Below are 25,858 nucleotides of genomic sequence, written 5' to 3' on the forward strand. Positions count from 1 at the left end.
CTATTTATATAAACAATCTGGAGGAAACGTTGCTACAGGACTGCATTGACATGCCAATTGCTTCAGCTCGTCGAATACCTGTTCTTATTTATGCAGACGACGCTGTTCTAATGGCAAGAACCCCCATTGCCATGCAGACTATGATTACCTCTTTTAGCACCTTTATAACCAAACTAGATTTACGGGTAAACTGCACTAAAACATTCTCTATGAACTGTGGCGGTAATGTGAAACTGAAGAAAAAAACCATGTTCATTGGCTCCATACCCCTAGACCATACCCCAACATTCCCATATTTGGGGATTTTGTTTGATCGTACAGGTAAATGGGGCAGTGCAATTAAAGCTAGAAATCTGTTTTTTTCCAAATCTATAATGGCCCTCAAATCTTTCAGCAAAAATATGGGGGAAAAAAGGTTAAGGAGCTATTACACATTTACAAAGCTAGTTGCGTCGCGGTGGCAACCTACGGGGCGGGAATCTGGAGTGACTCAAATGCCACTAGTTTACAACTGACTGAAAATGGCTTTCTGAGATACCTTCTAGCCGTCCCAGAGAGTACGTCTAGTTACAACTGTCACACTGAACTGGGTTTCCCTTATCTGGAAGACTTAATAAAGGTTCAACCGATTCTCTTGTGGCATTGGGTATGGACCACTGAAAAATGCCACCTAAATCACCTCATTTTGGGGGATGCCCTGAAATTAGACGGCGTGAACAAGATAAAATGGCTGTGCTACATTAAGTCATTCTGTGATAGCATTAATCACCCTGAATTTTATGATGATCCCCGTCGATGTTAAATATCTCCAGAAAAGTTCAAGTTCAAGTTCAGGCATTTATAAAGCGCACTACTCACCCAGAGGGTCTCAAGGCGCTAGGGGGAGGGGATCACTGTTTATCGAATAGCCAAGTTTTCAGTTCTTTTCTGAAGGAGATGTGATTCTGAGTAAGGCGGAGGTGGGTGGGGAGTGAGTTCCAGGTCTTGGCAGCCAGGAAGGAAAAGGATCTGCCACCCATGGTGGTTTTTCGGATGCGCGGGACTGCGGCGAGGGCTTGATTGAATGATCTTAGTTGGCGGGTGGGATAGTAGAAGGACAGTCGGGTGTTGAGGCATTCGGGTCCTAGATTATAAAGGGCCTTGTGTGCGTGGGTAAGAAGGCGGAAAGTGATTCTTTTGTTGACGGGAAGCCAGTGGAGGTTTTTTAAGTGACCGGTGATGTGTTCTTGGCGAGGGATGTCTAATATGAGTCTCGCTGATGCGTTTTGAATGCGCTGGAGCTTTTTCTGCAATTTTGTTGTAATTCCGGCGTAGAGTGTGTTGCCATAGTCCAGTCGACTTGTGACCAGTGCATGGGTGACAGTCTTTCTTGTTTCGAGGGGGATCCAGCGGAAAATCTTTTTGAGAATGCGAAGGACGTTGAAGCAGGAGGACGATACAGCGTTGACTTGTCTGGACATTGAGAGAGAGGAGTCTAGAATGAAGCCAAGGTTACGTGCATGGTCTGTGGGTGTGGGCGCTGATCCCAAAGCGGAAGGCCACCAGGAGTCGTCCCAGGCTGAGGGGGAGGGTCCGAGGATGAGCACCTCCGTTTTGTCTGAGTTGAGTTTTAAGCGGCTCTGTTTCATCCATTCGGCTACTTCTTTCATACCTTCGTGAAGGTTGTTTTTGGCGGTGTTGGGGTCTTTGGTGAGGGAAAGGATTAGCTGGGTGTCGTCGGCGTAGGAGATGATGTTGAGGTTATGTTGACGTGCGATGGAGGCGAGGGGACTCATGTAGACGTTGAAGAGGGTGGGACTGAGTGAGGAGCCTTGAGGTACGCCGCAGATGACTTCGGTGGACTCGGAGTAGAAAGGGGGGAGTCGGAAGCACTGAAACAGCTAAGCTTAATCCTCTTAGAGAACCGAAGAGATCAAACAGAACTGTTAAAAAAGACTGTGATCGCCCATCAATTGATTTTAATATCGAGGGTTATTCAGCCATACTTAAACCTCCAAATGAAAGATCACAAAAAGTTTCTGCTGGCTCGATTTAGATTTGGGATACTGTTTAGGTTGCTGAGTTTTCCTGTTACAAATGATTGGACTAAGGAAATTTGTAAATGTCCGTGTGATAATCTCTCCACTCAATCGGATATCCATATTTTATTCTTTTGTAGATTTTATTCAATATCTAGGAAAAGGTGGATCATGCCTATTTTAAAATACATGAATATGAGACAGTGCCGCCTAGCTTTTTTAGCTATACGAACTTTAGATTACATATTTTCAGTGGCCTCTGTCTCGGCATTTCTTAAGAGTATTTTTTATCTACGTAAGACATTGATTATGTAAAATTTTAGATATGAGCCTATGATAAATATTGTGTTTCCTGTTTTTATGATATTAATTATGAAGATGTATTAACTTGATGTGATTTGATGTACTTTTATGGTTATTTATGAAAACATAACCGAATAAAGTCTTTTGATTTGAGTAACATTAGTGTGTGTTAGTACATAGCAATGCAGTTTACAATGCTTATAATTATCAAAACCGTGGTAAGAAGATCTGTTTAAAGCAATCCACTATTATCATTGCATTATATTATTATTACTATTATTATTATTAGTAGTAGTAGTAGTAGTATTATTATACTATGCTTATTAATATTTGTATTATTATTACTATTCATGTCAGTGTTATTGTTGATCTTCTTGTTGTTATATTTAAGTTTGTATTTCCGTTTGAATTTACCTAGTGTAGATGGCAAAATATTAAGGATTTGCAAACAGATTTTGATCTCAGAACATTATGTATGCCATAAGGAATCAATGATTGAATGGGAAGCACTCAACACACGTCTTCAAAATACCAATTCCTAAACTAATTTAATGAATCAGCAAACCTATTCAAATTAATTAAATAGGTTTAGTATATTTAAAAAAGGGCTGTAGCATTCACAAGTCCACTTATTTACTAAATTAGAGAATTTGTAAATGCTAGAAACTTTTGTACAGGAAGCCCCTGATTACTTAAGGTGCCACCAAAGTATCATAGCAAATATGATCCATGATTACTGGCTGTACTGCATTTTAATGAATTCCCCACAAACCTATCACCTCAAGCAATCTCTCTAGGATTCATCCTGGACAACAGCATGTCCCTCTCAACTTTTCTTAACAAAATCAGAAAAAACACTCGCTCAGGAAAAAACAAAACTACCTCACAGTGGGCTTAAGCTAAGCCGTACTCTCAGGAGCACCTCAAGCAGCCACTTTATCACTAACAACAAAATATTTCACTGACAGCTAGATTTGCATCATGAAAGAGAAAATGTGAGCACTAATATTCCTTCATTGGTTACCAGAGGATCATGAGATTCAATGAGCAAGGACTTGAGACAAAAAATACAAAATAAGTTTAGCCATGAAAAAGACTTTCTTAGACTTTCAAGACTTTCAAGGTCCCTTTTAAAGTTTTTGCCTTTCATTTTAGGTATTTTGCTTTCTGGGAAGTTAATGCATGAACTTGTAATGTCTTCTCTTCACTATGGAAGCCAAAATATCTTCGGTTTCATTTTCATTTGTTTTCTCCAGTTCAGTGACCTAGTTTTGGATCGTGATAATTTGTAGCTTGATAACTTCATTTATTTTCAGTGTTTTCCAAATTAATGATTATGTGCTTCTGTTTGAGATGTGCTTAACATATCGGAAAAACAATGCTACTTCATCAAATCTTATTTAGGAGGGCCATCAGGCCCCTATAAGAGGTAAATTAGTGAGCAGAAGGTCAAATTTGAACAAAATCACAAACAGTACCCTGGGAAATCGAGCAAATGAAATAACACAATTAGTGATCCATCACTGACAATCTAAACATAATATACCAGTGTAACTGCTAGTATAAGTGAACAACAAAATGCAAATATGATGAAATACTAAGGCCTCTATTTATATTTTGGCAGACAGGGTACTTCGACACATATGTTACAGAGTACCCTGCCTGCCAAACCCTTGGTCTGCCCCACCTCATTTAGAGATGGCCAGACCTTAAGTGTTCCGTCGGTGAAGCCCTCTTTGGCTCCAACAACAGAATGCTTCCTCTGTTGGCCTAGCACAGTGGGGGTCTCAGGAGGAAGAACATTACACCATGCACCCTGTTTAGAGTGGATGGTGTAATGCTGTTTTGGTATTTGGACATAATATTGAGACATAAATATCGAGTGATACAAATATTGACTGACACAAATATCACGTTTTAAATATTGTGCCACATAAATATTGTATTGCAGAATCATTGTTGGCAAAAAAAGCTATTTTTAAGGTAAGTAACATTGTTTTCAAGAATAGTGATGTTGTTAATGTGGTTATCAATATTATAGTTGTAAAATATCATTTTATTGGATTTATTTGTTTTTAATAATATTTTAATTGTATATGTTATATATTGTTTGTATAATTGTTGTTAATGTTTTTAAACATAATTTGTAATTTTAAGTGTTAAGGTATTTATAATGTTAATTTAATTGTTAATAGTAGTTGTAGTAATTAATAATTAATGTATTATAAATTATTTAATTGACAATTAATTTTGCAAATTGTGTATTTCTTTTTAAGTTATATTTTATGTGCTGATTCTTGGGTTGTTAGGGGTATAGGGTTGGAACTTAGTAGGTAAATATTAGATACCTATAAATTGTTAATATTAAACAAAATATGTAATGTATTGATAATTATGCAAACTGTTTAATACACATTTTTTTACGTTCTATATTAGATGTGTGTTGCTATGATTTTAGGGGAATTGGACGAGGCATTATCTAAGTCATAATTATTTAATTATAATTTTTTTTATTAATTATAATATTTATTACCTAATATGTTGGTTGTTTTATAATGTTTTATTTTAAATATATTCTAAATGTGGACTGCTAGGTATGTGGTAGTATAGTGTTGGAATTTAATTAAAAAATCAATCAATAGCATTGTTTTTATTGATATTAATTATTAAAATGTATAATTCTGTAAATTGTTTAAATGTGTTTTAAATGTATATATATATTTTAATATAATATATATATATATATAATTTTTATACTAATGGTTTTATATTTTTGTTCGGTTAATAACTGTTATAATGTGGTATGTGTTTGAAGTGAAGTACCTTCCCTACTATTACACCAACTGGAGTGGGAATAGTAAATTGTAACCCTCCAGAGTGCAACGCCTTCCCTACTGTTGCACATGCTCTTTAGTGGGGAAGGTACATTTTACCTCTCCCCACTCCAATACTTTCTCTACTGTTGCACCGACTGGAGTGGGAATAGTACATTTTATCCACCCTGAGTCCAACGCTTTCCCTACTGTTGCACAGACTAGAATGGTATATTTATTATTCCTAGAGTTTAATAGTTTTGTTAATATTATTTAAATATATATTATTATTAGGTGTTTGTGCATTTAATTTGATATTTGTTATTTGAAGAAATATTTGTAGTTTTTGGGATATTTTTTGCAAAATTTATTTTTTATTTTGTTTACTTTTTAGTGTATAATTAAATTGGGAAATATTTTAAAAGTTTTCCAGTTTAATTGTTGCCTTTTTAATTTTTCTTTGTGTGTGTATGTATATATATATATATATATATATATATATATACTTGTTAAATTAGTAAATAAAAAAATTGAAAATCATAACATAAATCAAAATGAATATTTTAGTAATAGTTTTACATTATATATGTGTATATAAACATACAGAGTACACTGGTCCTATTTGGGAGAGGGGAAAGAAACAGGACATAACAGACATGGGTAGGTCCTGTGTTAGCAGACACTCTGACTAAGGGGTGGATTAGGATGGCGGACGGACAAAGTCCGTCTGCCATCCTGTCTGCGTCAGGGACGGTCCGACACAAGGGCGAGGTACCGTGCCCTGAAAGCACCGTCCGCCGCAATGTCGAAAATGCATGTTGTGCGTTTCACAGCACAACATGACAGGCACCGCGCGGTGCCTGCCATGTTGTACTATGAAACGCAAGGGGGTAGCATAGGTACCCCCATGTACACCCCCCCACCCCCCTTCACCCTGGGGGCCCGCAACGGGCCCCCAAAGCAAAGCCCGTATGCCTTTCCGTGGCGGCATTGCCGCCACGGAAAGGTATCTGCATCCGGCCATCGTAATATGGCTGGCCAGCCATATGAACCCTTTTCTGCCCCAGCCGCAAGGTCCCCCCTGCCATTGTAATATGGCGGGGGGGGAAATTGGTGCGGTCGGGCACAGATGGCGGACGGATCGCCATGGCGGTGGAGATCCGTCCACCATGCTAATCGGCCCCTAAGTTTGGTCTCTCTCGCAACACCAGCGAGCAGCCCGGCATGTCTCAGTTGGGGCTGATCAAGCCCCCTATTTAGGTGCACTTTTTCCAGAAGGTACAAAATTCACCTCTTGTTTTCACCACTTAATAGGACTGCAATTGAGTCCAGACTTTAGGGGACGTGACTTCCTTTTTCATTACACAGTACACGCCATCCCCTAGGAGTAGATGAGTATATATATGACTTTCCAGTCGGTGTTTTACTTCACGACAGCAAACCGAGAAGTCCTCCGGCAAAGAGCCCTGTGCGGGCCCGTTGGGCATTGCAGTGCCTGCCCAACGTGGAGCTGCCCTATGATGCAGCATGGCACCCTTTGGGTGTGTGAGGGCCCTTGCTCTTCATTGGAGGTATCCCTTTGCAATCAAGCATCCTCTTACCTAGCACCTGTCCATAACTAACATACCATTCCAAGCCTGCTACCCAGGTCTTTTTCCCCCTCTGTCTTCCCTCCTGTTTCTTCCCCCTTTCTCAAATAAGAACAGCATATTCTTTTTCATCATAACTGCATGGGGCCTGTATGCTAGACCTCCCCTGTCCCTCCTTGTGAGATTTATATAAACATTCATACATACATATATATGTGTGTTTGTTTTTCTAAATAAGTGTATATTTATATACATATTTTCAAATAATATTTGAACATATTTAATTTACTTTATATTAATGTTATATGTTAAAATATTTAATATTTACTATTTTTCACTATACATATTAGAAACAATATTTTTGTAAAAAATTTTCTATAGGAGTCTAAAACAATATTTGTTTTCAATATTATTGTTCTTAAAACTATATTTTTGTGATCAATATTTTTTTTCGATATTATGCAACTGAACCACCTCTTTACCTGTGGCAAAGAGGCACAGGAGAAAGCAATAGTTGCCGCCACATCGTGGAAGAAATCTCCCAGGGTTTGGGGGTCATTCGTTTTTTGGTTTTCAAAACAAACTTCCACTTTTTGTTCAAATCTAATGGTGGCTGTTCACCAAACTGCTGGTATATTGAAAGGAACTTCCATGATGGCGGTTTCTTTTAATGTAAAGAAAGGACCACAGGGCCAAAGGTAATTTCTAAAGTTGGAGGGCATAGTACCGAAATATGGGTCAGCAAACAACAGGGTACTAAATTCTTTGAAGCACAAAGAGTGGGGAAGATACCTGTTTTGTATCTGATTTACATAATAAATATTCCCTCCATCAAAGATGAAAACGGTGTAAGCCACAATAAGGGGCTCATTACGATGCTGGCTGACACCATCTCTGATTTGGGACTGACCGAATTGTGGTCAACGGTTCCAACCACCAGATTACGATGCTTCCGAACACTGTTCGGTTGGATTCCCATTGTTTCCTATGGGAGCTCATGTTACTCTTGAGAACCGGCCATAACACAAGCTCCTATAGGGAAATAGAGTGTGTGTGGAAAACACTGCACCCTGTTGCAGGCACCCCTTGATGCCCACCACACAGTGTAGTGTTTCACATGGGGTACCTTACCCACCCCCTCGACCCCCAACCATAGGCCATGGGGGCAAGGGCCCCCAAACTAATTTTCCAATGGGCCTTTTCGTGGTGGTCAAGCCAACGCGGAAAGGCTGTTGGAAACCAGCATTCTAATCCTGACGGTGTAAATGCTGTCTATAGGGGGTTATAATGCGGTTCCCGACAGACAGGAATACTCCGTGAGTCGGTCGGGACCGAGTCAGAATGATCGGCTGGTTTACGTTCCGACCGTGAACATCGTAATCGGGCAGTCGGACTTTAAACTGTCCAAGTTGGTCCGAAGGGCTCCAACGCGGTCATGAAGATTCCTACTGTTGGACGGAGGCTTTCCACCCAACATCGTAATGTGCCCCTAAACTGGAAACAGTAACTAAGGGGCCAATTACGATGGTGGGTGGACATAGTCCGCCCTCCATTGCAACTACAAAAGGGACCGCCCGCCATATTTGCGGCGGTCTCACCATACGAATTATTATGTGCCCGCCAGTGTGGTGGGCGCATCCTGTATATTTTACATTACGGTGGGCGGTGCTGCTAGCAGCACCCACCGCAACGTAAAATATACATGTTGTGCTTTTACATGCACAATGTGACAGGCACCGCTCAGTGCCTGACACATTGTACATGCAAACGCAGGGGGGTACCATAGGTACCCCCCATGTGCACCCCACACCCTCCCAACACCCTGGGGGACCACAACGGGCCCCCAACAGCAGGAACCACCTGCCTTTCCATGGCAGCAATGCAGCCATGGAAAGGCTGATTATGGCCTGCATCGTAATATGGATGGCGGTGTCTTCCAGACACCGGCACCATATTAAACCCGTTTTCGGCCGGTCGAAAACCGGTGGACGGTCTTTCCATCCGCCGCGGACCCCCCAGCCATCATAATGTGGCGGGGGTCTTTGCTGTCACGATGGCTGAGGGATCACCCCCGCCGGCCCGGTGGGGGTGATCCGCCCACCATTGTAATCGCCCCTTATATCTTCAAAGCATTCGGTTCCAAACTCTAGTCAGACAACAAAGAAATAAAACTAGAGGTTTAAAAACAAAATGTACCCAATCTGAACCTCCGATTTAACTAGAACTTGAGGGACAATTACTTAGTGCACTTGTAAAACCAAGGGAAGTTAAACAGAGGGAAGGCTCCCTATCCTTATGCAGTCGCTACAATTTTATAAAAATATAGAAGAAATCATGGGCATCCTCTCATTGAGGTCTTGCCCAAAGAAGCTAAAGATTTAATGCATACCAAAAATTAAAGGTTTATATCACTAATAAACATAGATTGAAAAATGTAAGGTAAGGTCTTGGCAAATGGGCTACAAAATATATTATCAAGGTTAATAGGACCCACAGAAGTAGACCTTCTGAAGAATCACCTTTCCAGTGATAACAAAATACTTTTCTGCCAATTCATTTAAGAGGCCAAACAGGAAAACTCACCAGCAGAGGCATTTGCGCTAGACACAGAAAAGCCTTTGGCAAGATTCCATGCTATTTTCTAATGTGGGTTCAACACAAATTTAAATTAGGAGACAACTTCATTAAAATGGTGTAGGGTCTTTACACTTATCTTTATAACAGAGGGAGAACAAGGGGAGTGATATCAGACTACTTTACTTAAAAAGAGGCCTGACACCTTTTTTCTGCTTTGTTCTTATTAATGACCAAACTACTGCTATATATGAAATGTAAAGTCATCACAGTCAAAGCAGTAGCATATGCTAATAGTGCCCTTATTGTTGTAAAAACGCTAATACATCCATACAAACCATAACAGAAACATAGGACTCCTACTCAAACATGTCTAACTACACCTCAAACAAGGATACATCTGAGATGAGATCTTTGAACACTATATGATCTTAAAATTCTAGGCAATTCTAGCTTAACATAGCAATCCATTTTTTTTAAATATCTAGACCTTGACTCCAATGACAATTTATAAGAATACATTAAACATAATGACAAGAAAACACTAAACAAAATATCTGATTAGATGGAAGGTTGGTCACCCAAATATCCCATGTGGTGGGGAAGAGGGAATACTATACATATAAGGATAGTGCCTGCGGTAAATTATCTCATGAGCGCAATCCATTCTCTACTTTCCAATTAATTGTTCCTCGAATTGGCCAAAATAGTAAATCTCTTTCTCTAGAAAAATAAACGACCATGAAACTGCCTTAAAAATTAAATGTAGACTTCCCAAAGAATAAGGAGGAATAAACGTGAGAAGTGTTTAAGATTATCAGTCGGCCTTCCTGTTTAAACAGAGAACACGTTGTATTACCTCATTTAAATCAGATCACCTGCCATTGTGAAAAACTGAAAATTCTTCTATCAACTTTTCCCCAATTAGGTGAAATAAAAAAATCGAAATTTAGGGCCACGCTCTTGACTGGGATAGGTGGATATTAAAAGGCTTCCCTTGGTTATAAACCTTGGCTTTCTAAAAGAATCTCTAACTTTTGAAACCTCTAGAATATATTCTCCCTAAACAACACCATTCAGCCTCCTTTGCTAAGCTATCATCTTTATACTCTGATCTACCCATTGTTAAATGTACCACCAATCTATAATAAAAACGGCATACAGTTTCCAAACTTACTCTTTCCTATATCACTATGCTACAAAACGCCTACTAAGGGCAGCTTGAATGGAAAAATTACTGCACTATGAATAAATCTTGCATGCAATGATAGTGTGATTTTATTTTTAAACTGAGAGTTGCAGAGTTCCTTCAACTAATGAGAATCTGGAGCTCTCTGTTTAAAAATAAAATCACTTCATCATTAGCATAGACTAAATGTATGTTAGTACACAGGACATTCTGGACCCCATACTACCTACACATAATGAAATTAAGATATCAGCCGAAATTCTAGAGCTGCAATAATGGCACAGAAAAACCGGTACAAAGGATGCACAAATAGCCAACACTAGAAGTTTTTGGGGAACAAAAAATACCGGGAACTATTTATATTCATTACTGTAAGAGGCCATTGGCGATCATTGCTTTAGTAAGCCAATGATGCTCCTTACTGCAGGGGTCTCTGAGGTTCATTGTTGAAGCAATTGAATGTTTATCACTGCCTAGGACAATGGATGTGCATTATCACCTGGGGCTATGACTCACTGGGGCTGTTGATGACCATTACTGCCTTCTCGCACTAATTCTCATTACTTCCTTAGACTTTGATCTACATTATTGGTTGATTCTATTGATATTCTATACTATTAATGGGCCATAGAGGCTCAGAACTGTTAGGGGGGATTGAGAATGATTATTGCCTGGGGTTATTGATACTCATTAATGTAGTGTGAGTGTGTGTGAGCCTGCTTGTGTGCATGTGTGTGTGTGTGTGCAAAAATCAAACTGTTGTCAATACATGTTTATAGTGAATGTGCCCAGCAGAATTTGGCAAAATCAACAGGATGTTTTCCTCTGTGCTTGGTGCAAATTCTCTTGTAGGCTACATCATGGAAAGGTAGCACAGAGATTCTTTCAACTCTTTGGTGAATTATACATTACTTAATAATCTTACCTGTGATACTTTAAGGCCACGACTTCCAGTAATTCCAGAGAGATCAGCATTATCCGAGAAAACATCTTTGATTCCCATTTCCTTCAGCGTCTCCATCAGGTCAGTGGCCACTGAGATTGAGAATTTTGGAACATACAAATTCACAACCCTGCACGAAAAATAAACACATGGCACATCTGTCTTTTTTGTTTCACGTAATCCTTATCATAGCGTTCTTCTTTGACAAGACTATAAAGTAGCCAAAAAACATGACTGTAATCTGAAAATGTTTTTTGTTACTCACAACCATGCTGAAAATCTAATGATAATTTACTGATATTTTGCACCTGATCTCAATTTTAGTAAGTGAAGATGATATAGTCCTCTGATAAAGTCCAACCGCCCATTACGCAGCATAGTCTCCAAATTATAGGAACAAGCAACTGCCAGGTGTGCAGCAGTCTCATCACACAACTCAACCTGTCAATACAGCAATATCTAAGCAGCCCTCTAAATCATCAGACCAGTGTACAACTCCTCCAAGACAAAGCAAGCTGCATCATGACTAGGCACGCATTTGCATTTTCAGGTCATTCGTGGTATTTTGTCATTGGAAGTGTAAAATAGTCTGAGACTCACAACAAAGCATTGCTAACCTTATTGCACACAAAGCTCCTTTGTACAGTGAGAAAGTTTGCAGCATGTTTCTTCAGGTGAAAACATACAGTTAAAATTGTCACAGTAATATCAAACTTGTTAGTGACGGTAGAATTAAGTATGTGACAATGTGAATCTTTGTAACAGTGCCCTTTGTAATAATGTACATGAAATAGTGAATATATGCACTTATAGTATTCTCTCGTCATGACTTTTTAAGCAACAGCCAAAAAGAAAGTGGGAACCATCAGGACCGGGGACAAAGACAAACAAAGGCCTCAGACACCCAGCTTGGCACCAAGGGAAACCACCACCACTGAGAAGGAGCAGGAGTAGACTAATAAGGATAGTATGCCTACCCAAGGAGTGACATCACCAAGTGGAGATTGAGGACACAACAGATACATTTATAGTGTTAGACACGACATTCCAGGAAAAGTCTGTTGATGGGGATTCTCCTAAGCCACCTCTTTACCAGTCGTGAGACTCCCACGGGACTTGGACCTGTAGCTGCATTGCCTGTGAGCCCTCCTCCTCCTAAGAGTGACCGCCAGGAATATCAGTGAGTGAGGGCGAGACATCGATACATTCGCTTGTCTTACCCAACACCATCTCCATAGCACACCACTGTGGCTGATTTCATGAGTGAACTTGTTTCTGATCAGCAGACAATCTCTAGGTTCCTAGCAGTATTTGTGGCAGCATTCACAGGCCCACTGACAGGCATAGACTTACAAGCATCGGGGTTTGCTGCCTTCTACCTTCCTTTATTACTTCATACCAGATGTCTTTGTGAGCCCCAGTGCATTTTCTTCCTTCTCTGCTACCCAAACTGCCCCAGTGTGTGGTACTTACTCCCTAGGACATGTGTGACTCAGCCTTACACTCCATAATGGTTGTGTTAGAAAAAGAGCCTAATGTTGCCTAAACATCAGACGGAGATGGTAAAATGTACTAAATGTTGTAAGGAGCTGCATGTTTTATGCAAAAAGGTACCGTTCCTTACTACATGATTCACTCAAACCTTCTGTTTTATTTGGTCCATCACTGCTGCACTATTCAAGTGGGCCTGATAATGATTATCAGCAAGCAGTGCTGTAGCGTGGGAGGGGCCACAGGGGTGGTTGCCCCAGTTGCAAAATTCTTAGAGGCATTCTTAGGGGCGCAACATTTTAAAAGAAAAGTGGAAGGATACTTGCCTTGCCCCGCGCGGGCAACCCACGCTACGCTGCTGTCAGCAAGTAAGCTTTAAAAACTGCAAAACCTACAGGGGTGCAGTCCCTGTGTCTCAGCTCTTCTGAGTTCCAATTAATTAAATATTAGGACGATTTAAAAATGCTGAAGCCTTACTGTGGTGAAAGAGACTTCGTCCATTTCTCCAATGTTGCAACTGACAATGCATCCTCAACCTGCTTCATCATTCCTTTGTTGGGTAATATTAGCATTGCAGATGCATTTCCTGCGTAGTCGAGCTGCACTACTTTACAACCCAAATCTGCATCCCGATATGAGCTGAAAGTGCTGTAGCGGCGCATCATTGGTACTTTTACAGTGGTGTTCTCATCCACAAAAAAATCCCCTTCTGCCGTAAAATTGGAATTAAATGGTTGTGTCCATGATCCTGTGAAGAGATTAAGGTATAAGGTAAAGATGTGCAAACACTGTATAATTTCACCACCAGTATTATGACGTGCATTTAGTCCTCATTTGTTCAATCACAAAAAATGTTGACAAGAGTACAACCCAATAATATCAAATTGCAATAATACAACACGAAAACAAAGCTGCAAAAACAAGCATAGAAAACATCACCAACGTAATAAAATGCAACGCAACAAATACCACCTCCAGAGATCTGCTTTCATAATACAATGTTAAAAGAATTTTGCAGCAAGCATTGTTTTGATTTACCACCAGGGACAGGAAATAGTACCAGTCAAAAAGGTTTTGTGATCCGATCTCATGTCTTAAATTAGTCCATGGAGTGCTCACTTTATGCAGTGCAACCTCTAGAGCCCGGTTGACGACCACCTATTGCAGCCATCTAAATATAAATAACTGGCCTCCTTAGTCTTAGCCCCTTGTCTAAATGTCAGAGGCAGTAGGAAATCGAGATCAAGGAGATATTTAGGGTACAATAGCAGAGCTACATCATACACAGAAGCTGCCGTAGCCACAAAATCATCTAATAAATCAATAAATACTTTTATGACATATTTATAATAAATTGCACCTCCATTTGTACTGTAATAGTTTTGAACAGTTTATCTGTGGCTTCAGAATTGCTGTTGCCAGGATCGTCAGCTGGTCACTGAGAAGTTTCCTGGGATTAGAAGTTGTCCCTTGAAATATGGTAAATTACCAGTGAAAGCAATGTTAGTGAATTCTGCCTTTGTGAATCAGGCCCTATGTTTTTCTAGAACAGCTAGGGCAGTACATTTCCTCATTCACGTCTGACATTCATTAACAAGAACATAAGGAAAAGAGCTAAAATGTATATAAGATTTTGTAGAAGGACGACTTATAATGTGACGCATTTACACAAACTACATTATAGGTAGAGCCAAAGTCAAACTGAAGTTAGTTGACTTTATGAAGCATCTAAGCCTTTGAGCTCATACTTGTACTTAGTCACGCAACTCATGTTTGACTTGCAATATGCTTATGCCATATGGAAATTTTGTCGGATCGGACTTGTCATACTACTGAAAATCACTGAAATGGACCTGGAACACAATCGCTACCCGACTAGCTTGTAATGAGAATGTCATGAAATACCTTTATGTTTCCCATTTTTGGACGACTTTACTAGTGTTCCCTTAGAAAAGCTGCATCACTTGTAAAAAGAGTATGTCAATGTTATGGCAGTTTGCTTGCACCATGATGTGCTGAGTTTTTCTGGGGTTGTTTAGCTCTCTCACATTTCAATACATTCGTTTTATTCTGCAATAAAATATCTTACCTTTAAAGAAAATATAATTGACGAGAACCAGAACAGTTCCTTGATCAATATTCGGAAGCAATTCGGCAATTTTTCCATGCGTTTTCTCCAGAACATAATCATTTATTTGCTTCTTTGCCTCCTCACCCTTATTGAAATTGGAAGGCACGACTTCTGAATCATATTGACTTTTGACATCTTGTAAAAACTGAGGCAGTATTGGTAGACCCTCTTGTATGAAGAGGGCATTGCCTGTGCTCAGGTGCAGCTCATTGTCGGACTTGTTCAAACTCTGCATGAGGTGGTGGAAGCCAGCATGTACATCCTGCTCTGAGAGTTCACGAAGGTTAAACCCCATACTTTCAATAATCTCCTTGTGAGTTATAAACCTGGCACCAAGAGATAGCATGCTGAGAGCAGTGGAGATGCTCATCGGAGACACAAACACATTGCCAGATTTTCCATTGGAAGTAAGGTGTTTATAGAAATTAAAAGCAAAACCTGTGTTGGCAGATGTAATTTTTTGACATATGTTTACATCTTCAGGCTGCTCTTGCTCATGGTGTTTTTCTCCGGAGTGCTTGTGGTCATTTAGTTTCTTCCCATGATGATCCCCATCAGTATGCCCCTTTCCATGATGTTTCTTCTCATTATGCTTCTCATCATGATGTTCTTGGCCATGGTGTCCATTGCCATGATGCTCCACATGGTGGTGTTCTTTCCCATGAGCATCCACAGTTGTATGATTGGCTTCACTAACATGATCCGGGTGATGATCACAGTGAATCCCACCAATAAGTAGGGTGATTATCCCACAGACATACAAGGAAGGTCTCATGTTTATATGGAAGACACCTGTAAAAGAATAATATTTATCAATATGATAGATACATAACAAGGGTTTTTGATTAATATTTCATTTATTATGTAATGTTTTAAAACTATAGTCTCATCGATGCATTCGAGAAGCAATATTATTTTTTCCTTCGCCTGTATAACTATTTGTCATTTCTAAAAGAAGAATGTATTCCCAATATATGTCAACACCTTTTCAAGGTTAAGTGGAAAGTGTTTTTTATGGCCATATGCAACAATTGCAGTGAAAACAAATATGGAATAACCAGCATCAGAAATATGGTTGCAGAAAAATAAAAATAAAAAAGAATACGCTTTAAATGTCATTGCTTGCTACGGATGGAAAGGGGATGATTTATTGCAAGGAGCTGAGGAGGTTTTATCACTCAAAACTGATAAATGCTTTTTAAACTGGGGGACATTACTTTGTTTCAGTGTCAGAGTTTTATTTAGTTCTGCCCCCTGCCTGTCCCCAAACGCCAGGAGAAATTGTGAGTACCACAGCAAACACATTGTTATGTTTACACTTGTAGGGGCCCTTTCCCATTTGAAAATGGGTTACCACAGTCTTTCAATTGGTGGTAGAGTATTATTGTTTAACTACCACAATTTGGTCAGAAAACATTAATACATACTACTGGAAATTGGTATTTGGTGGGGATGCCCTAAACACGTCCTTTCCAAATAGTGAATCGCCGATGCAAATTGCATTTCGGTAACAAGTTACAATATCACATTTTGCCTTTGCACATTTAAATAAGCTTTCTGAGGTGGCAAACGACCCAATTCATTTGCAACTTCAAAATCCTTTGTACCTCTGGCCCTAGGAACAGTGCTTTTACCATATTAAGACACTGATAATGCTCAGGTAATTTAAAACGACTTGTTTTTGGATATTTGAATTAGACATTTTGCATAAATAACATTCCCCAGCTTCACAATGACAACCTTCAGATTTTCTAAGGTGGCCTACGCACAAAACAGTCTGGGAGTTGATGACTCCTGACCCAAATCCTATCTGAGGCACTCCAGAACATGAATTTGACTTGATGAATAACTCATCTGTTCCTCAAAAGAAGAGTGAAGAGGTTAAATTATAAATATACTTTTTCAATATTGAAATCTTGTTAACAATGAGGAAAGTTTTGCTTAACAATTGTTCCCATCATCTTTAGTTACAGTCCCTTGTGAATGGATGACAAGTTTATAGTCACCAAGGGAATCATAACCATTCATCAACTCTTTCTTTAAATACAATGGGACTTAATCACAAACTGCATTATATAGTATTTAGTGACACTACAATAGTTACACCAATGTACTACAGAATGTTATTCACTGACTTACATGCAGAGATCTACACCTCTGCCTCTTTTATCTCTTATGTGGGAGATGTCAAAGCCAAATGTGTAGATCTCTGCTCATGTAGGTATACATTTTGGTAGTAGTAGCAGGAGGGACAGGGAGGGGTTGGTAAATTGGGAACACTAATCACTAAATGGGAGCACATTTTGGAGGAGTAAGGAAGGGGTTAATGGAGGATAAGCAGGGGTTAGTGAGGAACATGCGTCCACCCACAAACGTGTAAGCTGATTTCTAATCACAAACTGCACCTCTATTGTTACTACAGCTAAAAATTACCTAAAATAGCTGTAAAAGTCCTCCAGGTTAGAGTTGGAGAACATCCAGCACTACACCTGGCCACTCACAGGTACTACAACATGCTCCCATTGAAAATAATGGAGGTAGTGACTTAAAAGACTAAAAGTAAAGCCCCATAAACATTTTAAAAATCAATTTATTTAAACATTTTAAAGGTGAAAATACATTTTGGCCAGGCAGTCTTGGGGTGCCTGAGCCCTCTGGACACACGCAAATTCAATGGACTTCATCTCCCAACTTGAATTGTGCCAGCACCCTCTGTCACTGCCACTTTCTGAGGGGGTGGGGCTTGCTCCGACATGTGCTAAAAGCACTCTGCAAGCCCGCAGTGTGGGACGGATGTGGGCTGTACCTAGGCGGAGCACGGGCCAAGGGCAGGCATGTCAGCACCCATCAGAGCCCAGAGTAGGATGGGCTGGGCCCCCCTCTTGGCCTTAGAGGCAAGGGCTACTTTGGCCCCGTGAAGCCAGATTGTCTCTCCTACATCTGACCTGGTACAGCTTTTTTGTTAACTCCTAAGTGTTGATTGGGGGCATTCAGTGGGCATGGACCATCCCCTGCTGTAACTCAAGATAAACCCGTGACGGTATTTAAACCAGAAGCACATGCAAAAGACGCCAACTGGGAACTCGGGCACGCTGCAGCTATGGTGGTTGTGCCGGTCCCAACTCTCAAAGATCCGCAGTCTTTTTGGTGTTATATATGATTCGCCATGTGACAAATAGCGTACTCTATGGTAGACAACTCAGGTATACTTCATCAGCGTGTACGTATCCATGGGTCTCAATAAAGTTAATATTCCCAGGCAAAACTGTAAGCACCTTGAGTATGTTTAATAGATACGTTTGGGGTTAGTACCCTAATTTTTTAATATTCATTGTTGTTTGGCCTTAGAAATGATTCGTCGTGAGTTAAAGAGTGAGACTGTGGTGGTTAATTAAGTTTAATCCGATCGGGTTGTATGAGGTTATGTGGTATTACCAGCAATGGCAGCATGTCCTACAATTCCCAGCATGCAACTATGCAGAATCTCCGTTGTTATAAGTCTTGCGTCTAGAATGGGTGTATAATGGTATCCTTCCGCGGTAGATGAACGTGACATTTGCATGCTGTACGCTATGGAGAACAGTTAAACAGGCGAAGCACTAGAATAGTGCGTGCCGCTCTTATGGCGGTCGAGCCCGTCTCCAGGAACAAGGGAGGCCGTATGTAAAACAAGAAAAAGAGGGGACTTGGGGGAGTGCCAGGCCATATACTTTTAGGCAGTCCTTCGCTATCCGTTTAACGAAAACCGAGAGGATCAAACTTTAAGGGATGAAGTATGGGACGCTCAGGGAACACAGTTTACTCCAGGGTAATTAACATGGGACTTCCATGCAGGTTATAAATACGTTCACGTGTTTGTTTGTAGATATTCTTCTTCACGAGCATATTGTTAAAGCACTGTTGAAATGCAAGTCATGGGCGGATAAACGGACGAGTACTTGGAAGGGGGGTGGGTCCAGAGTAAGGTTAAGCCTTGATTTCCTTACATAGTGGTTGTGAGTTAGGGTACTACATTATATTTATGTGACACTTGTTGATTGACCTTATGAGAATCCAGAACGGGACTATTTAAGTGGAAGGTCGTGGTTGGATCTTTGACCGCTTAGTCAATATTAGCGGTGAGTTTAGTACCGTTTTTTTAGTATTATTTAATACTTGGTTTTTCGCATTGGGCTCTATAATGTTTCGCTTATCCAAGAACAGCAGCAAATCCAGAGTAGAAGTAGAGTATCAGCTATGTGGTATGTTTCGCAGCTGTGACGTATAAGATGGTACAGTTGCTCCCATGCAGTTTTCTCGTGCATGTCATGAGCTTAATAAGGGATTCATGTAAGGTTGAAGGTGACTACTGTAACAGGGGTTTTTCAATTTGAGTATACAAGCAGTCCGTTATATGAGGCATTGAAGTTGAGAACATGCGCGTTATTTATTATTTCTTGTTTACATTAGGTTCTCATTTTTATCAGGGCTGGTTCCTGGCTCAGCACATAACGCAAAGAATTGTGCATTGGGCCACACAGTTCAGGTAGATTGTATGTACACACTAACCTCTGTATTAGTGAGAGATTCTTCCTCACGGTTTGGTATCACATTGATAATAAGTCATGTGCGAGCATGTGCAAATAATTGGTTATTCTTGGGGTACGCATACTTACACATTTGATTTTTTCATTTATCGCCCAATTTTCTATTTGCACTCGACGAGGCACCAATTATTAAACAGCCGACTGTTACTATTTGCATTTTTTCCACCTTTTATCTATGAATAACACATTCTTTATCATTGTTAGACACTGGACCTTTCCCATTTGTAAACCTCTGTGATGTTTAGAAGCACATATATTGTATGCAAATATTTAATTTTTGTTACAGGATTTTTCCCCTGACGAAGGGACATGGAAGTCCCAAAATGCATCGGGCTCTGGATTGTTAGTAACCATGTTATTTGCGATTTCCAAACCATATGTATTACAATTTATGTAGTTAGATATGTGCTGGATCCAATTGTATTCGAATTTTGAAATGAATGATTTACTGTCCCTAGGAGGGCAATAGTGATGAGTGTATATATGTATATCTATACGATGAAGTACACAAACATTTTTTTGTGATTCATGACTTGTTGAGATTAACTAAGATAAAAATTATTTTTTGAATCTATGATTTATGGTGTGTAAATGTTTTGTGTTTAAGTGTATATGAAGATATTAAGATTGAGAACAAATTGTTCAGCAGGAACAGTGCACACTACAGGCAGGGTGTATCCTGTAGCCATTGAGTTTTCACTGAATGTGTAGCCAACGCAAGATAGTAGTGTACCACCCTTTATGTATAAATTGAGAACAACAATCTTTAGAAAACTTGTATGACCTGAGTGCGCCTCTATCTGTTCGGTTTAGTGGGTCCCTGATACCCGCCGTTGAGGGGCGGGCTGGTGAAGGCACAGGTGACACGGCCCCTTACCTCGCACCTGATTGGTAGGCAAGGGGCATGCCCCAGAATCATTTCAAGTGCTTTCGGGGCACTGGGGTTGGGCAAAGCTGGATCTTGCTGGCTGCAGCGGGTCATGAGAGCGACTCTTTAAAAGAGGCCACGGAGCAGCGGGATGGTCTCTTTCCTCACCGCTTCTCACCCCTGCCTGCAAGCTACTCCGTCCATGCGATGGAGTTTTCAATTTAAAAAGAATTTGGGGAATTCAGCTTCCCCTCGTCCCAGAGGAAATGAGGATCAGCTGTTTGTTGTTGGGGATTAATTGGATTGCAGCTGCGAAGGAGCCACATGAGTTCGAGTGCATACTCACCCGCCCTGCATGATTGTATTGCGGTGGTGGCTCTGGCCGCTCTCTTACCTAATTTTGTGTTTTATCTTCACTGCAGGTCTGTGGATGGGGTGAGAAAAACGAGGATTCAGCAGTTTATTTTTCTTCTGATTGGCACAGCAGCCAGGAGCCACACAGTTTCGAGTGCATACTCACCTGCTCCGCATGATTGATACTGTGGTGGTGGCTCCAGCTGCTAATGATATTTACTGAATTGCCTGTTGCTGAGGTTGTGAGCAGCTGAGGAGCCACCAAAGCTTTCATCTAGTGAGTGCTGGCAGGTGAGGGGCAATATTCTGACCTTAGAGGCAAACATCTGTTGTTTTGCTGGGGCCACATTTTTTACACTTTTAGGCTGGCCAACTGTGAGGGACAGTTGTATCCGGTTGGTTTTGGGGTTTAGTCAGTTTGAGGGGTACACAGGTGCGGGGTCATTTTATTGACTATGTTTTTATTGTGCGGTAAACTTGTAGTGGTCATGGTGCCTAAAGTGAAAAGGGGTGAAAAACGCTCACGGATTGAGGAATGGATGGAGGCGATGATGCGTAGGATGGAGGATATGGGGCAGTCATTGACGGACTTGAGGAACCAAATTGAGGGACAGGATGGAGCAGAGGAAAGGCCTAGGCGAGAGGGGTAACTCCCAGAGCTGCTTTTCCTCCGGCACCCAAAAAGTCTAAACCCAAGCGGGGGGCCCTTGCCCCCTAGGTCACCAGACATTGATATTGGCAGGGCCTTCCACCCCGGCAGGAGGACTCCCATCTGAAGGGGTGAATGGGGCAACTCCAGCAGGGGTACACCAGGAGGGACGGGGGCCCCAGTCAACTGGTTGTGGCAGTGCCTGCGGGAGGAGTCTGCTCAGAAGGGGTCCCGAGCCAACCAGTTTCGGTCCCCTGTGAGGCCCCAGTAAGTGTTGGGCTTGGGCACCCAGACTTGGTGACCAGTTTAGCAGCTGTGCTTCGGTGGCTAGCTAAGGTACGGACATGGACCCCTTCAGCGGGTAGTGGGGCCCTATTAGACGAGGGAGATGACTTAGAGAGGGCCAGGAAACTGGTGGCACAGGTGGAAGGGTCAAATCATTTGGGGACACAGAGAGTAGCTGCAGGTCCAGCAGCTACGGGCAGTCTGGCAACCGAAGGTGCTGAGCAAAGCAGTCCAATGAAAGACAGGGGTGGACCTGAACTACAAAAAGGGAGTGAAACAAAGGATGGAGAGCACGCCAAGAACCGGGATGCGACGGCAGCAGGTATGACGCAAGTGTTACCAAGTTTAGGCTTGGGAGAGTTACGGTCCTCCAGAGACCATCTTGGTAGAGACAATTCACAAGAAGTAAAAGAAAAAAACTAGAAAGGGGAATATGTGAATATGTTTCGTTATTATTTGATAAAGTTGAGATGGAAGAAGCAATGAAGTTTAGAGAGTGGTCCCATCCCAGGGATTGGGGTAAATGGTCTCCAAAGAATAAGATTGAGGAAACTCTGGTGAATTGGATAAAAGGGTTCTCCAATTATCATGCAATCATGGTGGAGCGTTTCCCTGGTTTAGGCGCATTGATGGCATGCTATCAGAATAGGATCGCCTGTGCCCTTGATGAGTAAGGGGTAGTGGGATGGAAAGAATATGACAAGGAGTTCAGGAGGGCAAAAGCAACTGACCTTGGCTGTACCTGGGATCAGATGGATGTCATCATGTGGTTGCGTCACATGAAGACTTTAATTCAAAAGAATACACAAGGGCAGTCCTTTCGATCAGGCCCACCGGCTAACATGGGTGGGGGAGGGAAGTAGGGGGCATTCTGGGAGTTCCATAGGCAAACCTGCACCAGGCCCATGGGCTCATGCAGATTCAAGCACACCTGTTCCTTCTGAGGCCTCTCCTCACACCCTGAATCCAAATGCTTTAAAAAATCAAGGTAAAAAGCAAGATTGAGTATTTACTACTCACCAAGGCTCACTCCCAGACAAGGACAACCACATTGATACCATGGTTGAATAGATATAGTTGCCCAAACACAGCACAGATTCTTTTGGAAAGCTTCAGGGATGACATTAGGATTCTTGAACCTGGCTACAAAGGGGTCTCTTACTTCCGCAATTAGCAGTCAGTAAGGTACAACAGGGCAGTAGCGGTAGCCAAAGTCATGAAGGCGCTGCAATTGGGGAGGGTAGCTGGCCCATTTGATACTTTAATGTGGAAGGTTTTGTTTGTTCACTGCTGGGGATTGTACCCAAAAAAGAATTGTGGGAGTTCCGTTTAATCCATAACTTGTCCCCAATAAGGGGCCAACCACTGAATGATGCTATCGATGGGGCCCTGTGCACCATGGAATACGCATCTTTGGATCAGGCGATAGAAATGCTGCAGGGGCTGGGACCTGGCACATGGCTAGCAAAGTCTGACATAAAATCAGCATTCCACCTACTGCTGGTGCACCCACGGGATTTCCATTTGTTAACCTTTCAACTAGAGGGGAGTAATTACATGGACAAGTGCATGCCGATGGGGTGCTCCGTCTCTCGCTCCTACTATGAGAAATTCAGCTTTTTCCTTCAATGGGTTTTCAGACAGGTGACTCGGCATTGATTGGTGCTGCATTACTTGGACAATTTTATTATTTTGGGTGCACTAGCCTCCCAGGAGTATGGCAGAGGTCCAAAGCTTTTTGCGCACTCATGTGCCAATTTGGGGTAAAGATAATAGGGCCAGCCACAAACAATGAGTTTTTGTGCCTAGAATTGGATTCGGTGAACTGGGTATCACGACTGCCACAAGGGAAAGTGGTGGCCTTCACTTTAGCATTACAGGAGTGCCTGAGGGAAAAGGTCACTTTGCATGAGCTACAAAAAATGGTGGGACATCTTAACTTTGCACTAAAAATCATCCCCATGGCCCGCCCGTTCTTGCGTTCAATTGCATAGGCAATGTCAGGTTTAAAAGAAAAGCACCACCACACTTGGGTGTCCAGCGAGGTCAGACCGGATATGAGAACTTTAATGCAATTTCTGTGTGAGATCAATGCCACTGACCTGGTTCTGCTGTTTTGTTAACTCCTCGGTGTTGATTGGGGCTTTCAGTGGGCATGGACCACCCCCTGCTGTAAATCAAGATAAGCCACTGACGGGATTGAACCCATAAGCACACTCCATCTGTCTCCTTATTATGACTTATTACTTCTTTGGATGTCAATTTGGCACCAGGGTCCAGGACTCCCTGAGAGTGGCCACTGCGTGAGTTTAGATCTGATTATTGCTTGACTCAGTGAGTCTTTATGGGCGCCTTGAATATCTAATGCTGACTCCTGCTCCTTTGAGGTGTGATCAAGTAATGGAGCAATTGGCCGCTTATTGACAAAAAGAGAGGGATCAAAGCTCAGCTCTTATGATCATCTCTACGAACAATTGTATGATAATATTGAGCGCTTTTAATGTGGCTTTTTCTGTTGAATAACATAATCAGGGTGCAACCAAGTGTATAACATTGTCATGCTTAACCTAGCAACTAGTGCAGCTTAAGTGGTTGGCGACGGCTAGTTCCCTTTTGTTTTGTGGTATTCATCCCCCTTTCTCACATCCCCCAAGGAGTATCAGGCCCTTACAGGTATTCTGATAATCCCTAAGAACTACAGCCTGACACCTTGGGCAAACGTAAGGCCAATGATAAATTCACAGACTTAGGGAAAGTTAAGAAGCTGCTCAGACACTCAGCTGAAAACTGCACAATGGACAAAATCAAGGTGCTAACTGAAGAAGTTGAGGGTCTTTTATCTGAGAAAACCAAGAGAACCAGGCAGAACAATGACAGGGTGATATTAAATCCTTTTTCACTAAACAGGTGATACCTGGGCCCGAACCGTGCTTCTGCTGAGGTCGAGCCTGATGCAGACACAGCCCCCAGTCCACATAATCAACCACCAGAAAAAACAAATGTAAAGGTGAAGTCCACTACAGTTATCATAGCAGACGTAGAATGCACAATTAGGTTTGAGACCTTGGGGTCCCCTTTAGACTCTGTACCCAAACTAATGCAACCCCTTGCACTCTCCAAATATTCACCTGATCCCAATAAAGGAAACATAAAATTGTATCTAAATTCACTAAAAGTGGACATTCAGACACTAAAGAATTGAATTGGCAAGTTAACAAAAGCCCTAAATGATGAAATGTATGATCTAACTCTCCTTGTTTTGACTTTGATTCACATCACCTGTCAAGCTGAGAAGAGTAAACGCCCTTCACCCTTCAACCTGGACCTCAGCAGTAGGAATACTATATCAGGGGGTGCCAGATAGTCAGTGGATGGCTGGAACTCCTTCTACAAAATTGCTGCCCAGGCCCTATATAGATAGGGGCTTGGACCAACCATCAATCCAACAGAACAACTCTTTGCCAACAACGGTCAGGGGTGGAAAAGCCAAGCTTTCAACACATCAACATGTAATTCATATGTGCCTGCCTCCAATAGAACCCCAAGTGGTAATTTAGATTCAATGCCCCGGGCACTGGAGACCCACATGTTGCACCATAATATATATATTTTGTCAACATCCCCTAGTTTGCACCAGGCACAAGGGAATCACAGGTTTCAATTGTTCATAAAACCATCTACTGGTTTATGAAAGTATGAGGATGTAGATCCATCATTAGAGAAGACATATTGAGTACCTTCAGATACACTGATACACATCATGTGTACGATCACATAGGGCTCCACCTTGCAAATGATAAGCTTGTCAAAGGGCCTATAGCTCTGAAGCATATGTATAAATCAGACATAGGATCACAAATTCAACTGAAACTCAATCTTCCCCAAACAGCAGTTGCAGTGACTTTTCCCAACCACTGTCGCACTCACAGACCATGAGGGTTATGAATCCGAAACCGGTCCCGGGATGCTTGTTTCCGGTCAAGGGAAGACATGGCTTGGCAGTTTGGGCTGGACTGTTCCCATGAGGCACAGGGTCATACTGAATTGCATATGGCCATGTCTGAA

The 25,858-nt window shown here is 41.5% G+C and overlaps 1 protein-coding gene across 1 annotated transcript in view; it reads right to left on the reverse strand.

Moving 5' to 3' along the window:
* LOC144781328 (alpha-1-antiproteinase-like) overlaps positions 1-25,858 on the reverse strand; it is a 51,391-nt gene that overhangs the window by 2,170 nt on the left and 23,363 nt on the right. The window contains exons 2-4 of the mRNA XM_078660103.1: positions 15,010-15,843; positions 13,398-13,668; positions 11,412-11,559 (exon numbers count right to left, since the gene is read on the reverse strand). Coding sequence (XP_078516229.1) covers positions 11,412-11,559; positions 13,398-13,668; positions 15,010-15,826 — 1,236 coding nt within the window. The 5' untranslated portion in view covers positions 15,827-15,843. The remainder of the gene's footprint in view (positions 1-11,411; positions 11,560-13,397; positions 13,669-15,009; positions 15,844-25,858) is intronic.

This window comes from Lissotriton helveticus, chromosome 9 (genome assembly GCF_964261635.1).
Source record: "Lissotriton helveticus chromosome 9, aLisHel1.1, whole genome shotgun sequence".
Classification (NCBI taxonomy): Eukaryota; Metazoa; Chordata; class Amphibia; order Caudata; family Salamandridae; genus Lissotriton; species Lissotriton helveticus.